Source organism: Barbatula barbatula (genome assembly GCF_947034865.1).
Source record: "Barbatula barbatula genome assembly, chromosome: 25".
NCBI lineage: Eukaryota > Metazoa > Chordata > Actinopteri > Cypriniformes > Nemacheilidae > Barbatula > Barbatula barbatula.
In genome coordinates this window covers 16,161,408-16,176,710 of record NC_136788.1, presented here as the reverse complement: position 1 = coordinate 16,176,710, position 15,303 = coordinate 16,161,408, and the positions used below count along the sequence as shown (strand labels likewise).

Here is a 15,303-nt window from a genome sequence, read left to right as displayed (position 1 = left end):
ACTATTGGTCGAAGTGCCCGCCGCTCAGCGTGAAGCAGGAAACACATTCTGTAACCCGCAAGGAATGCGTGGAAAAACGCGGGGAGGGAAACGTGCCTCAAGAAAGCACGAGCGTTCGGTGATTGGTTTTAAAATAAGGTAACAACGATGCTAGTATATTTGAACGACTGTATAAACGCGTTTTTAGATATATATATTTGGTTAGATTGTTGTACTGATGAGCGCGTGTTTCGTGGTCAAGATCGTGCATTTTCAAGAACGTGTAATAGCAGGTGAACCATTTTAGTAAAGAGTTGAAGGTGAGAGGAAAACAGACCAAACACAAAATGTCTGCCGTCTGTTCTTGACCGTCTTTGTATCGCACTCGCTGTTATAACAGAAGGGTGGCGTACTGTCCTAGAATGGCCATTTGGTTTATAACATTGAAGTTGTATTCTGAAGCGATGTCTACTGTTAAATCAACCAGAGAATCACGCTTGAAGAAAAGGGCGTGTGCTGAAATCTCTTTAAAATATCAATAACGGTCGCGTCGCGTATATAGTTCATGTAACACAATGATATTTAAATATCCAAATAGCGTCAGAAATACTCAATATTTTCATTTCAGTGGTTCATGTTATATTTCTTTTGTTGCTCTTCACTGTTGGGATGTACAGGATCTCTTACATCATTTAAACCAACATGATCCGATCATGGTCAAACACACTTTATTTTTTCCATTTCAAAAAGGCACGGCAATTATATAAGACGAATTTCAACAATCCTTGTTTTATGGCATCAGCAATATACATTTTTAACCATAATCTTCCATCTTACTCTTGGAGTAAAGTTTTATGATAACCGTTGATTCTTGGTTATGTCTTTGTGGACTTTTACACACTCAAACACTTTCTGAATGTCCAGATGTTGCCTTTTTAATAAAGGCAGCAGGACTTCGTGTGTTCCCGTTCTTCATGGGCTCAGCAGAGATTCCTATGAATTGAACATATATTTTACATACGATTTTAATTAACTACAAGAACAACTCAAATTCAAGTGTGCGTTGAATGTAAAATATGGCAAATGTCAACTTGGTGTATTCGTAGGGTTCACAAAGCCCAAAATAGCTACCTTTTGGAGATCATTTGCTTGGTAAGAATGGGATTTTGATGAACATGTTCCACAAAGACTCATCAGGAAACAGATGACCATCAGTGAAACACTGACCAACAGCAGATGATACCTACATATGGCTTTTTCCTCCTGTTCAAGAAAAACAAAAGTGAAATCAGCTTATGTTGGAAAGATTATATTAATAACAGCGATAAAATCAACGAAGTTTGCAAGAAATTTCTCGGCCTGTGAAAACTCTGGTATGGGAAAGCTACAATATGTGTCATGTCTTCTACCTGTGTGAGCAAGACCGTCAGCTGTGGATCTGCTGTGAACCCCAGACTAAAGCAGTGTGGTGAATCATGCCTGTACGTTTCTATGGCAACTGCCCTGACGGGCGATGCGGTCTCATCTACATTCTCCATCAATGAGCATTCTGGGGGTGACCTGAAAGATCAAAAAATTTGTTTGTATGATGTGATTTTGTTTAAAAAAAACAAAGAGCATCGCTGTACATCTAAGCTTCTTACGGAGTCTGAGGAAGAACGTGTGTCGGGGCAGTGAGCTGCAGGCAGATCAAGGATGGTCCAGTTTGTGTCCCACCAAGAGTCTGGTTGTTAGGAACATCAGTGTGCAGGTGAAACGAAACGTTCACAGATGTTTTTGCTGCAGCTCCTGTGATGGATTCATATCATTACAGGGAAAGTTTGCAGAAAAATACAAATAGTTTTATTAAACATAAATGCTGTTGTTTTTGTCTAAAGAACACAAAAGGTGAAATGTCACCATACGTAAAATAGCCGTATTTAGAACCTCTACTTACGTTCCACAGAAGAAAAATTATACAAGAAATATCCGCTAAAACTATATAAATGTTATTAACACTCTATACGCGATGTATATAACTATATACTCACAAACCTTTTATACCCAGCTGACTGCCCAACATTGTAGCACTGACAACACTGTCAGCTGGGACGTCTCCCATCAGTACCAGTGGTACCAGGACAGAAATATGAGAAGTGCTCATCGAAACATTTGTTGTAATTCTGTCTGCATGTTCCACCATACGAGGAGGGTCTTCCTCCAGATGTGCATCTGTATCGTTCAAGTGTGTGCAGAATTTGAAACCCGCAATAGAACCCAAAACATCGTTCCAGCCCTTAAAAAGTGCATGATTTAGTTGAAAACACCACATTAATCAAAGTCTAAAAGCAGGCAAACATATGATAGAATGAAGATCATTAGATAAGCAAACATCATGATAAAAGTAAAAGATAAGTATATAAATTAAGGGTATACTCACTACATTTATATCTGGGTTCTTTATATCCCGATACTGAGAGTAAAGCCCAACACAAACAAAAGTTATGGATAGAAGCAGCATGCACAAGAAAAACACAACAACTGGAGGATGTCGAGACATGTGACCTCTCAGGTTAGATACAGGCCTCCAATGACCCATAATGCACCAGCTGTGATGACGCCACCTTAGAAGTGTAACAATAGAAAACTGTCACATACAAAAGTAAATGTGTTACTGTGCTGTTAACATAGTCTGGTTCTCTTGAGCTGACTGCCGTTAACAGTTGAACCAATGCATTTAGGAACTCACAGAATCAGTTCATATTGTAACTTCACCCTCTCGCGTTGACAGCACTTACCTATAAAGTCATTAATTTGACCAAGACTTGGTCGGAGCATTAAAGATTACATACAGCACAAGACGAATTTTACAAACATTATTAAACCGCAGTTTGTGTTAAGGCTGCGCATGCAATGTACTCACAGGTAAACTTGCCTTCGTGTTACTTTTTCAAAATTAAAGACTCGTATTCTATAAGTACGGGTTTAATTTATGAATGGATATTTAAGCGTTTGCAGTCCAGGGATACTTGCCAACATTAATTAAATCGTAGTAAACTCATTTATTTGGCGTGTGTACATACAATTCCAAACGATTTTCCGTTGGATGTTGATTTTGAACAGCCAGGTTCAAGAGAGCTTTTATTGTGTAAAAACCCCAGCGGAAGTGTCCCTCTGGCTCCTCTGGTTAGCATGTTAGCTCTTGCTGTTTGAATGAAATCTGCATGTTAGTGTTTTAAAGTGATATTTGAATACTGGAATAGGAAACAAGTGATCGAAAGGTGAGAGTTTATGAATTGAAACGTATTGGTGTGTTTTATAAAAAGTCATCGTGATGAATTTACAACGATTTGGCTCATGAAGGCTAACGCAGCTATAGCACAGTTTAATAAACTGTAAATAAATGTATAACAGTTTAGTTTACAGACCGTATATAATGTAAAACACTTAAAATCAATCTGTCTATACATTAGTCTCTCGGTTTCTTCGATGTATACTTAAGTAAATAAGTCATTGGGATTGTAAATTGGACCATTTTCACAAAGTGTTTACGAGCTATTTAATAGGCTGACAAATGTTTCATAATGTATACTGTAATCCAATTCAGTGAACAAATTGCAGAAATTAACTTGCATAAAGTATGTACAAAAATACAGAAAAAACATGTATTATTATTGACTTCAAAATTAGTTCGTTCGTTCATAACCTAAAGGCTTCCAGATGTGTTGAAGTGACTTTTTGTTTATCCTATTTGATCTTTTTCTTTGTCATTTCAGTCATGTCTTCAGACACTGTGAAAAAGAGAAAACCAAAGGTAATAAGAAATGAAGGCAGTACTCCGGAAAACAAACGGGTTCGAGAAGGAGATCAAGTAAGATGCTGTGATGTCTCTCACATCTAAAATACATTGAAAAGAGCTTGTGCTGTACATTCAGTAGAACTCTGTTTTGAACTCTAATGCTTGTATTTTCTAATAATTCTCATGTCCTTGTGCAGCTCAGTGCAGTCAGGTCACATGTCAAGTTGAGGAAGGTCAGGTTGAGGGAGGTTCAGGTATATTCCAGCATGATCCACTCATTTAGACCTCAAGATGTTATTCTTTGTTGAGTTGTGTTCAGATGAATAATGTTGTGATGCTGAGCGTTTCAGTGAGCACGTACTCTAATTGGCGTGTGTAGGTCACGTGTCCTGCAGGATCTCTTCCTGTTGAACAGAGGACGCTGTTTGCAGGAAAGAATCAGGTTCCAATGGCATTTCTCTCTCTCTCTCTCTCTCTCTCTCTCTCTCTCACAAACACGGTCTATCTTTCTCTGTTTAAACACCTCACACTTTCCGTGTTGCACATTTTGGTGGAGTCACTATATTCACACAAACCAATATCTGGGTCATATTTCACTCCCAAATCAAAGTGTAATGAATTTATCTCAATTTAGACATGTTAGGTCACAGGTGACGTTCAGTTGTTAGGCAGACTGTGTTTGTATGTTTTCTGGTAGCACTTCTCAGTGTTTGTTGTCTCTCAGGAAGTGCGTGTATATAATGAGGAAGCGGAGCTGGAGGGCAGAGACGCTCAGCTGGATTATAGTCTGTATAAAGACACGTGTGCAGCTCTGGCTACACTGATGACAGAAATCCAGGAGCTGAAAGCCGGCGGCGCTAAAGACGGGGTGAGATTCATGCATTCTGTTATTTCTCTACGTGTGGAAGGTGACATTCAGTGAAATCCAAGTCGCTTTGGATTAAAAATGTGCATGCCAGCCAAAAGCATAAATGTAATGACGCTGACATTGGACCTGCGCTATGTTTTCTAGAATGTGGAGATTGAGGAGAGACGCAGGCAGAGCAGCGTGCATTTCATCACTTTGAAGAAACTCAACCGTCTGGCGCACATGAGACTGAAGAAAGGTCGAGATCAGACGCATGAGGTATGTACATGGTATTGAGGTATTGTCACTTTACTGCTGTGAAAAATATTTCTTAACCAAGAAAATTAAAATTCTCCGTCTTTCTCCTTGTCTTTGTCTGTCCGCAGACAAAGCAGCGTGTGGATGTTCTCCACCTTCAGCTTCAGAATCTGCTCTATGAGGTCATGCATCTGCAGAAAGAGATTGGCAAATGTCTCGAATTCAAGTATGAATATCAACTTGTGTTGCAAATATTTGGGAATAAAAAATTTGTAACAACGCAGTAAATCAAGCTAATAATGTAAAGAGCAGAAGTTAATGTGTGAGTGTGTGTCAGGTCCCAGCATGAGGAGATCGAGCTGGTCAGTGAAGAGGAGTTTTTCCAGGAGGCTCCAGAGGAGATCTCTCGGCCTCACGTCACTCGAGACGACCAGCACCAGCTCACGCTCGCTCGACTGGACTGGGAGTTGGAACAGAGGAAGAGGTGACAGGCGCACACACATTTCGTAGACGCCAGATACATTTGAATCATGACCACACAATGAGATCATTGAGAAACATCTGGTTTCATCTGCTCATTTGTGTTTCCTGCAGGTTGGCGGAGCAGTATAAGACGTCACTGACCAGTAAGGAGAAGATCCAGAAAGCTATTGAGCAAAAGAAAGAATATCTGGGCAGCCTTCAGCCTGGACTGCAGAACATCATGCAGGTAAAGCTCTGGTTTCACGAATGAAACTTCTTTCTCATTGTGGCAGTCCTGACTAACTGTTTTTCTCTCTCTTAGGCTTCTATACCAGTTCAGGAGTATCTGTCGATGCCATTCGAGCGCATGCAGAAGCAGGCCGAGGTGGCACGTCACCTTCCTCCTCCTCTCTATGTGCTACTGGTGCAAGCGAGCGCTTATGCACAGGCCTGTGGTAAGACACCCCCCCCCCCCTTCTTAAAGCACGTTCAAATTAATTCTGTGATGACATCACGTGATATGTGTCTTAGACAAAAATCTGTCGGTCAGCATCAGTGGAGATGTGGATGAGGCCAAAGCTCTTTCCAGACCTCCAGAAGACTCGCAAGGTACATGTTTATGTCTGTGTGTATGCTGTAAGTGTAAGTGCAAGCCATCAAAATCTAATTTAGTTTTTTTTCTCAGATGATGAGAGTGACTCAGACGCTGAGGAGGAGCAGCAGAACACAGTCAGACTCTATAATTCTTTAGTTTTTCCTCATGTGCTTTTGGTTGCGTCTTATCTCTCTTATTTTGTGTGTTCAGAAGCGTCGGCGAGGGACTGTCGGCGTTCAGCTGGATGACAAGCGTCGAGAAATGATAAGGCGTCACCCTCTCTCGCTCTGCGTTGACCTCAAATGTAAAGGTGTGTGTGTTATCAAACAAATACATTTTCACATAGTTTGACAAATCACTAGAAAAAATACATTTTATGTTTTAGTAGTAGTATTTGTGAATCAAAAGTGTTTCATAAATTCACCAAAAAATGAAAATGTTGTAATCGTTTGCTCATCATTTACCATTTTGGGTCACCATTGACTCCCATAGTAGAACAAAAGACTACTATGGGAGTCAATGGTGACCCAAAAAAGCTTAGTTACAAACTTTCATTAAAATCATCAAGGTTGTTACAACTGGAGGGTGAGCAAATAGATTCTTTTTTGGTGAAGACAGTTAAACGTTACCTATTAGTTATTTAACCTTAATAAGTCTTATGTAGTTTGTTACATGAAATCATTTTAATAGTTCAGAATAGCAGGAATGATATGAATTTGTATTCTTCTTTCATTTCTTTCTTAGACAACAGTATCCTGCACCTGTACTTCTATTATCTCATGAACCTCAACATTCTCACTGTGAAGAGCAACGTTTCCACTTCTGTGGATCTGTCAGGAGCCATCAGTGCCGGGTCAGTCGATGAGCACGACATCCATATCTAAACCATCTAAAATGATTTTATTTAACACCATTTTTACTGTGTGTGGGTGTTGCAGGGATCTGATGAACCCAGACAGTATACTCAACTGTCTGTATGCCCGTGATCACGGCCGGGAGACGCCCAACCCTGCCAACCGCTACCAGTTTGATAAAGTCGGGTAAATAACTTTGTTAACAATAGTTTTAAACCCAGAGTTTAAATATTAAAAGATATATAATCAAACATGAATGATCTTTGTGTGCAGAATCAGTACGTTTGGAGATTACGTCTCAGATTTGGGACATCCGTATGTTTGGGTGCAGAAACTGGGTGGTCTACAGTTCTCCACTGACAACGTGCAGGTGTTTGTTTAGCTTTATAAATGTTTAACGTTCGATTTTGTAATAGTTTAACGGAAAATTGAGACAGAGTGTTTTGATGTCATGTCGTGTTTGTTCCAGGCCGAGCTGAAAGGTAACGCTCTGAGCGCCAGTCACATGGAGAGGACCATGAAGCTTCTCAGAGGACGTCTGCAGTCCAGACTGGCCCTACACAAACAGTTCAGCTCTCTCGGTACACACACACACGTGACAAATTGACTCTTGTGTTGTACGCAAGGCTGTTTACATATTAAACAGAAGTGTATGATGGTCTGTTCCAGAGCACAGCATCATTCCTGTTGCCAGCGAGTGCCAGCATCTCTTTCCCGCTAAAGTGGTTTCCGGCCTCACGCGATGGACCATGATGAGCTACCAGGAATTCACTGTACGTTCATCTGGGTGTTGAATCACTCCTCAATCGGGTTGAAGAGAATTTATGTTTACCTTTGATTCCTGAGAGATAATGTGGTGGTTGTCTGACAGGAGCTGGGCTTCGTGCAGCATTTGATGAAGGCCGATCTGGCACTTGAGACGGATCTTTTCTTCATGGCTGTGTTGGAGAGAGGAACGGGTGAGAACTGTGCAGCCAGAAATTTGACCATCAGCATAGCTAAGAACTGCCCACTTAGACAGAAAAGGACCTGTCAGGTTTGGTTGTGTAATCATTGCTGAATATGTATGTCTCATGTATGCTCTTCTTCTACCTCCATCAGCACGTCTTCTGGCCGCTGTGGCGCTGAACCCTGGGTATCCTGAGGTCACGCCCCTCTTCTCCCTCTCCCTCCAATGGAAAGGGGAAGGAAGTGGCCGCACAGATGATAACTTGCGGGTAAGAGCACCACGGTCCAGATATCGTCAGACTTAAAACACATTCAAGAACTGAAGCGGATTCGTTTGTTTTTGTTTGCAGGCAATTGAGAGCGAGGTAAACGTCTTCCGCGGTGAGCTGCAGGGGCCGCGTCCAGGCCTCCAGCTTCTGACAAATCAGATTCAGCGTCTGTGCGTGTGTCTGGATGTGTACCTGGAGACGGAAAATCAAGTGTGTGATGGTTCAGAAGGACCCAAGGAGTTCCCCAGAGAGAAGATGTGCTTGAGAACCGCCAGGTAACTCAGAGAACACTCATCTGAAACAGAATTTTAGAGTTCACACTGTTGTATTATGTGAAAAAATATTGAGAAACATCCGTCTGTTTCTTCCTCATCTTCAGGGGTCCCAGTCGTCTGAAGCCCTTTAAGTACAATCATCCTCAGGGTTTCTTCAGTCACCGCTGAACATTTTGGATATAAAGGCAAAGAATCTAATCTTGTGTCATTAGGAGATATCTCATTTGCCCACTTTTAGATCCAGTTTTCACCCGTGTTTCATGTATTGGTAATATGATGTGGATTGAAACAATAAAACGTTTTTGATAGTTTTTTTTGTCTGTCTCCTTTTTGTGGTGTGTGTGAACTCAGAAGAACCTTTTTATTTATTATTAAATCAAACCATGAGATTTAAACACATGTCCAGACCTTGGCTTCAAAACAATGTTTTCGTAGACTGTAGTCGGAACCAGAAGTGTTCAAATGAATGTTTTTATAATTCAATAACGCAAGGGGCCAATGCAATACACATCCAAATAATTATAAAAATAAAATGATAGTAATCATTAATACACCTGTTGGAAATAGATAGCCGCCCTTATCATGAAGAATACTGTTAAACACTAATATGTCTGTATGCTTGTACTGTATGCATGATGCCTCACAATAATTTCTTTGTTCCATTAACAATTATTATTTTAAATATACAGTTACTTTTAGTCAATTAGATGCTTTTATCCAAAGCGACTTACATTTACATTTAGTCATTTAGCAGACGCTTTTATCCAAAGAGACTTACATTTACATTTAGTCATTTAGCAGACGCTTTTATCCAAAGAGACTTACATTTACATTTAGTCATTTAGCAGACGCTTTTATCCAAAGAGACTTACATTTACATTTAGTCATTTAGCAGACGCTTTTATCCAAAGAGACTTACATTTACATTTAGTCATTTAGCAGACGCTTTTATCCAAAGAGACTTACATTTACATTTAGTCATTTAGCAGACGCTTTTATCCAAAGAGACTTACATTTACATTTAGTCATTTAGCAGACGCTTTTATCCAAAGAGACTTACATTTAGTCATTTAGCAGACGCTTTTATCCAAAGCGACTTACATTTACATTTAGTCATTTAGCAGACGCTTTTATCCAAAGAGACTTACATTTACATTTAGTCATTTAGCAGACGCTTTTATCCAAAGAGACTTACATTTAGTCATTTAGCAGACGCTTTTATCCAAAGCGACTTACATTTACATTTAGTCATTTAACAGAAGCTTTTATCCAAAGAGACTTACATTTAGTCATTTAACAGAAGCTTTTATCCAAAGAGACTTACATTTACATTTAGTCATTTAGCAGACGCTTTTATCCAAAGAGACTTACATTTAGTCATTTAGCAGACGCTTTTATCCAAAGAGACTTACATTTACATTTAGTCATTTAACAGAAGCTTTTATCCAAAGAGACTTACATTTAGTCATTTAACAGAAGCTTTTATCCAAAGAGACTTACATTTAGCAGACGCTTTTATCTTTGAAAAACCACGTTGTCGCTTTTTTATTTTTAGGTGCTAATACAAAGATACTAGTTTCAACAAAAGCCAGAACAATACCTGTTGAGAGAAGAGAGAGGGTTTGGGTTTAAAAAAAAATTTATTTGTCTGTCAAGTATTCACAGAAGAGATGGGTTTTAAGTATTTTTTTGAAGGTTGTGAGAGATATGTATATAAACGTATACATATATTTAATAAAAACGTTTGCTTTAAACACAGGTCTAAATATTTCCTTTCACAAGAACAAAAAAATATAGCTTAATCGTAGTAATAAAGGAAACGTATAAAGGACTCTTATTTTGAAGTCGCGTCCCTTGAACCGATCACGTGACTGCGAATGCACACAAGCTGTCAAACCTGCATGTCCACATCATCTCTGCTGAAGATAATGAGCGTTTAGATCACACGGTAAACACTTACATTAGACACATATCGGGTAAGTGTGTGAATTTACTGTCATTTATTGTTATTTTAACCGTTCGGTAATAAAGCTACAACACAGGTGCATTTAAAACCGCAGTTACTGCATATTTTCATTTCGTATATACACACACATGCAATAAATACAGCACGTTCAATCATTTGTTAATGAGACAAATTGGCTTCTGAGATCGAGACACTGTATTTTATGTATTTAATACGATATTTAATATAGAAATGTTTCTCCAGCTGCTGATGTGCTGAAATGAGAGCAGATGTGATATTTCTGCTCACCTGTCTGCTGGTACATGTTGTCAGAGGCACATTGTCAAAGAAAGATGCCAGAAAAGCCAGTAAGATCCAGGAGGCTGAGGTAAGACAAAAGTTTGACATTTGTAAATGTGACTAGTTTTGGATTAAACATAAAGTCTTTCATGCTTCAGGTCTCTAGTGATACCGCTCAATAAAATGTCAGTTAACCGTGTATATGACAGTGATTCATGTGTGTGATGTCATTTGTGTTTATAAAGACGACAGCAGCAGATCGTCCGGTGCAGGAACGGGGTCTGGTGGTCTTGGACCCTCTCTGGAGGGATATAGTGAGGGAGGAGAAGCGTTACTGTCCGCAGTGCGTTTCCGCACAAAACTTCAGAGGAGCCGTGCTAGGCTACATCACACCTGTGAGTCACACACCTGTGTCAGTCAGAAACACAGATCTAATCTCTGTCTGTCTCTATTTCTATTTTACTTATTCAATTGGTGGCTTTAAGCGAGTCTGTCTCCTCGTCTTTCTGTCTCTCAGTGGAACTCTCGTGGATACGACATCGCAAAGTTGTTTGGTCCCAAGTTGACATCTGTGTCTCCAGTGTGGCTCCAGCTGAGACGAAGAGGACCGGAGAGTTTCCACATCACCGGATTGCACGACCACGACCCCGGTCAGAACATTTCTTCATGTATCTTTATAAGACCAGCAGTGATACGGATGTGATTTGAGAGATGAATAACTCTTTCTCTTTACAGGTTGGGTCAAAGCGGTGAGGAAGGCCAACAAAAAAAACAAAATACGTAAGTGTGAATGGATGTGTTGACGGACGGATCACTGGTTGTATGCACGACGTTCTCAATCTCTCTCCATTTACTTTCTCTCTATGAAAGTACCTCGGCTTTTGTTTGACGGATGGTCGTATCAGGATTACATGAGCGTGCTGGACAGCGAGGACGAGATGGAGGAGTTGGGTCGAGAGGTGCTGGAAGTGGCAAAGGTTTATAATCTCAGTCTAACATAACGCAACCATCAAGTTTACGTGTTATTAACTCAGTTAGTGTATTCCCGATGTAATATGCCTGTTTTCAATTCCACAAATATGAACTTATTAGCCATCATTTCTTCTTTGCATGAAACACAGGCTGAAGGTTTTGATGGATACACTCTGGAGTTATGGAGTCAGTTAGGAGGAAACAAGAGAAAGTAAGATTGTGTATTTACTTAGAAACACTCGGTACTCATTGTCATGTGATTTCTAAGCATGTTGTCATGTGAGATTTGTGATTCACTTCTGTGTGTGTTGTGTGTTTTATAGAGAGCTGGCGCACCTGGTCACACACCTCTGTGAAACTCTGAAGGTCGGGAAGCTGAGCTGTGTGCTGGTCATCCCTCCTGCGATTGCACCTGGGTACATTAAATTTCTGTTTTTGTGTCAATCTTTTGGCCCACTACATTTGTCATGAATAAATCTACTGTGTGTTTGTTTGTCTAATGATCAGTACGGGTCAGCCTGGTATGTTTGAGCGAGAAGATTTTGAGAAACTGGCACCTGTGGTGGACGCGTTCAGTCTGATGACATACGATTATTCAGGCCCTGGAAGGTCAGACACACCTACACACTGTGTTGTACCGTTTCTTTACTCTTTGAAATCATTAAATGACTGATTCTGATTGGCTCTGTGGTGTGTAAGGCCCGGGCCGAGCTCTCCGCTGCCGTGGGTAAGAGAGTGCGTCCTTCAGCTCGCTCCTCAGAACCAGTGGAGAAATAAAATCCTGCTGGGAATCAACATGTACGGTCTGGACTTCAGCAGTCACGGCGGGGCAGAACCACTGCTGGGGGGCAGGTAAGCAACACTGCTGTGTTTTTTCAAAACAGGTTTCAAATCAAATCGAATAGTAAAATAAACCTAGAATGTCAAATTAGCTACTAAATGTGTTAACTGCATAAAAATGTATTTTTGTTGTAAATAGTAAAGGCTGATAACTATAAATTGTTCACTGAACTATTATCTGCTTTAAAACCAAACAGAAGTATTTACTTATCATACATCTTGTGTGTATTTCTTTAATCTTATGCAGATATATTGAACTCCTGAAAGAGGTGAAACCTAAACTCCAGTGGGATGAAAACGCTGGCGAACATTTCTTCAATTATAAAAGGTTTACGAACAAACATTTTGCATGGATCAGATCATCATAACATTGTTTTATTTGATGAGTGCAGTAAAATAATCCATTCCAATAATATTACAGAATGAATCTTGAAATGTTTCTTTTATTGTTTTGCAGGAATAATGGAGTGAAACATGTTGTTTACGCGCCCACTTTAATGGTTTGTATAAAGAGCTTGATTAAACAACAAAATGAATTATGAGTAACGTTTAGCGCTGAGGTGATCTCTCTCATGTTCTCTAGTTTCTCCAGCTCCGCATTGCATTGGCGTCTGAACTGGGAACTGGAATTTCCATGTGGGAACTGGGACAAGGATTGGATTATTTCTATGATCTTTTGTGACCTATTCAACTGTGATCCACCTCCATCTGTTTAACCTGCTTCCAATAACACAGTGTAATTTATCGAGGCGCTTAGGATATTTATGCCGATTCCATCGTTGAGCATGCCAATAAAATTATTTTTTAATTACATCCCAGCCGAGAGTATTCTTAATGGAGAATCAGCTGTTTGAAGCGACTTTTTTTGAGGAATACAACTGTGATGCATCACTGTGTTGCTGAATTGTGTTCATTGTACTACTGCCAAAATGTTCTGTGCGTCTATATGTTAGTATGTATTTAACATAGAGACGCACAGAACATTTTGGTTTTAATTGATGTTAACATATTGAAAATAATGCACAAAACCTGCTTTGTTAAACTGCTTTTCTGCAGCAAAATATTGAAATTACTTTAAACATTAACATTTCCATTTGTGTTATGATATCTATTTACAGAGTTCATTCTTGAAAAGGTTTTCATTTTGCACCTCCTTCAGCATATTGAAATGAAATGAAACAAACATTTAAATAATCATACAAAAAGTCATATATATTTCTTATTTAAACTCTGGTATGTTATAATTTTTGAAGTGGAGAATACTCGACGTGATTTTCTTTCAATAGTGTAATACACATGATAATACTTCAGGATCACATTAAGTGATGAAGTGTTGAATCTGAACACGTTTATCTGGGGTTACACAGCAGGATCAGATTATTGACAGCTGCACATGTGGACTGAAAGTTCTGCCCCGTCACCAGATGTCGATCCAGGACCACATGAACAGCATCCACAACGCTTGCTGTGAAGGACACATTTTCGGGTATGTTATAAACAATCCAATGTCACTGTTCATTTAACACAAATCTACTGTATGGTATCAAAATGGAAAAAAAGCACAGTGTGAACATTCTGTTGATTGTCATAGGATTTTCATTTCTGGTTGAAGTGTCCCTTTAAAATGCTCAAAAGTGACCTCACCTGTGTAAAATCCACCGTTGTCTTTGATGAAGTCCTCCACAATCAGTGGCAGGTTGGCGAAGTCTGGAGAACGTACGAGCTCAAATACAGACGGCTGAAAGAACAACAGAACAAACACTACAGTCATTTCCATACACATCTGTGTTCTAAAGTTGTTATATGATGGGTAGAAATGAGCACATACACCTGTCATGCTGTAGCTGTTAAATATCCACTTCTGTTCCTCTGTGGCGCAGCAGAGAGCAGCTACGCCCTGTCCAACAGCGCACATGGGCTCTACAACATACAACAACACACAAGAACTTCTATCATGATCTCTATTAACATGCAAGATGCGTTTAGAGAAAGACTCACTTTGGTGTGATGTGAAGTGAGACAGGATTCGTGCGAGGGAGCCGCTGTGCGCGAGGTCATTAAGGGCCCCCGGGCAGTCTGGAATCAACAGCGCATGGTAACGGGCACCTGAAACATTACACAATACATCAAAACCTGAAGTTAACAGACCTGTAGTGCCTATGTCACATATGCAGAAGCAAATATTTCTCGGACCATCGATAGACTCCAGTTTAGCCGGGTTGGCATAAGGTTTGATGCTGAACTCTTGCACCCATCGGGCTGTGCTGTCATCCACACCGACAAAGTCAATGGGCTTCCCCTGTTACACAGAAAAAGGGAGGATATTTGTTTAGTTGGGTGTAGTGGACACTGGAGAATAAACTTGATGTGGATGCTGCAGTGTGCGCTTTCTCACTCCAGGTGTGGCTGTCTGCAGGTTAAACGCTGAACCGCACATAGTAAAACACTGTTGAAATGATTGAGCTGATACTCCTGGAGGATAATAACAAAACAGTTTATTCATCCTGTCTGCCAAATAACATTCCACCAATAGACCCCAATACAGTCCCAGTAGAAACAGACAGAGACCATTATAGTTTCCATTAAAATAAAATGTATATTATAACCATTAAATGTTTTCATGGTATATTCAGCAGGGTTGTGGTATATAACACATGTGAACGATGTAAATGTTTTCAGTCTTACCTGCAGATGCAGCACTGGCAACTATCAGACATGTAGGTTTAGATGTCATTGTTGATGCCTTAAATCACCTATTTCACTGTTTGCAGAGATCGGCCGTCAAAGAGCGATAAAAAAAATTAAAATAGCAACAATAACACATGGATCAGATGCGACAAAACAGAATAAATGTCTTGAAATATAATTAAAAACACAGAGAAGTGAAATCATTTGATCAGGTGATAGTTTTGCTGGGTCCGTCTGTTATAAAGTTCCGTGTGAAACAGCTGAAGCGGAAGTAGTTCCAGCGGAGAAAGAGT

General features: G+C 39.8%; 4 protein-coding genes across 17 annotated transcripts; 2 read left to right on the top strand and 2 right to left on the bottom strand.

Moving 5' to 3' along the window:
- The first annotated feature begins 29 nt into the window (after nt 1–29).
- thoc5 (THO complex 5) lies at nt 30–8,576 on the top strand. 9 transcript variants are annotated; one of them, XM_079450026.1, is made up of 22 exons: nt 30–138; nt 3,735–3,829; nt 3,955–4,011; nt 4,137–4,199; nt 4,482–4,625; nt 4,770–4,883; nt 4,991–5,088; nt 5,200–5,346; nt 5,457–5,571; nt 5,647–5,779; nt 5,856–5,933; nt 6,010–6,053; nt 6,130–6,229; nt 6,664–6,772; nt 6,858–6,959; nt 7,047–7,143; nt 7,243–7,354; nt 7,443–7,546; nt 7,645–7,732; nt 7,875–7,990; nt 8,072–8,265; nt 8,370–8,576. In XM_079450026.1, the coding sequence occupies exons 2-22, from the start codon at nt 3,737–3,739 to the stop codon at nt 8,431–8,433; spliced, it is 2,172 nt and encodes a 723-aa protein (XP_079306152.1). In that variant the 5' UTR covers nt 30–138; nt 3,735–3,736; the 3' UTR covers nt 8,434–8,576. The 9 variants fall into 9 exon arrangements, with proteins under 9 accessions (XP_079306152.1, XP_079306158.1, XP_079306155.1 ...); XM_079450027.1 differs by lacking the exon at nt 30–138 and adding an exon at nt 2,613–2,883; XM_079450025.1 differs by lacking the exon at nt 30–138 and adding an exon at nt 2,962–3,239.
- On the bottom strand, nt 687–3,137 carry LOC306890367 (transmembrane protein 248). Of its 5 annotated transcripts, none has more exons than XM_079450037.1 (7): nt 3,042–3,137; nt 2,399–2,582; nt 2,014–2,254; nt 1,623–1,767; nt 1,389–1,539; nt 1,111–1,242; nt 687–972 (listed from the first exon to the last, which is right to left on the bottom strand). In XM_079450037.1, the coding sequence occupies exons 2-7, from the start codon at nt 2,555–2,557 to the stop codon at nt 952–954; spliced, it is 849 nt and encodes a 282-aa protein (XP_079306163.1). In that variant the 5' UTR covers nt 2,558–2,582; nt 3,042–3,137; the 3' UTR covers nt 687–951. The 5 variants fall into 5 exon arrangements, with proteins under 5 accessions (XP_079306163.1, XP_079306161.1, XP_079306162.1 ...); XM_079450035.1 differs by having other exon boundaries at nt 2,882–3,072; XM_079450036.1 differs by lacking the exon at nt 3,042–3,137 and adding an exon at nt 2,757–2,897.
- Nucleotides 8,577–10,114: 1,538 nt separating the features above from the next.
- On the top strand, nt 10,115–13,135 carry chid1 (chitinase domain containing 1). 2 transcript variants are annotated; one of them, XM_079450281.1, is made up of 13 exons: nt 10,115–10,241; nt 10,475–10,598; nt 10,756–10,905; nt 11,028–11,160; nt 11,246–11,290; nt 11,381–11,487; nt 11,632–11,693; nt 11,806–11,898; nt 11,990–12,091; nt 12,182–12,334; nt 12,570–12,650; nt 12,780–12,822; nt 12,906–13,135. In XM_079450281.1, exons 2-13 carry the CDS (start codon nt 10,491–10,493, stop codon nt 13,002–13,004), a joined length of 1,176 nt encoding a protein of 391 aa, XP_079306407.1. In that variant the 5' UTR covers nt 10,115–10,241; nt 10,475–10,490; the 3' UTR covers nt 13,005–13,135. The 2 variants fall into 2 exon arrangements, with proteins under 2 accessions (XP_079306407.1, XP_079306408.1); XM_079450282.1 differs by having other exon boundaries at nt 10,118–10,213.
- Nucleotides 12,750–15,289, bottom strand: gatd1 (glutamine amidotransferase class 1 domain containing 1). The gene is made up of 7 exons (XM_079450283.1): nt 15,008–15,289; nt 14,718–14,794; nt 14,516–14,621; nt 14,321–14,428; nt 14,151–14,242; nt 13,967–14,060; nt 12,750–13,787 (listed from the first exon to the last, which is right to left on the bottom strand). Exons 1-7 carry the CDS (start codon nt 15,054–15,056, stop codon nt 13,672–13,674), a joined length of 642 nt encoding a protein of 213 aa, XP_079306409.1. The 5' UTR covers nt 15,057–15,289; the 3' UTR covers nt 12,750–13,671.
- Between the last annotated feature and the right edge of the window lie 14 nt (nt 15,290–15,303).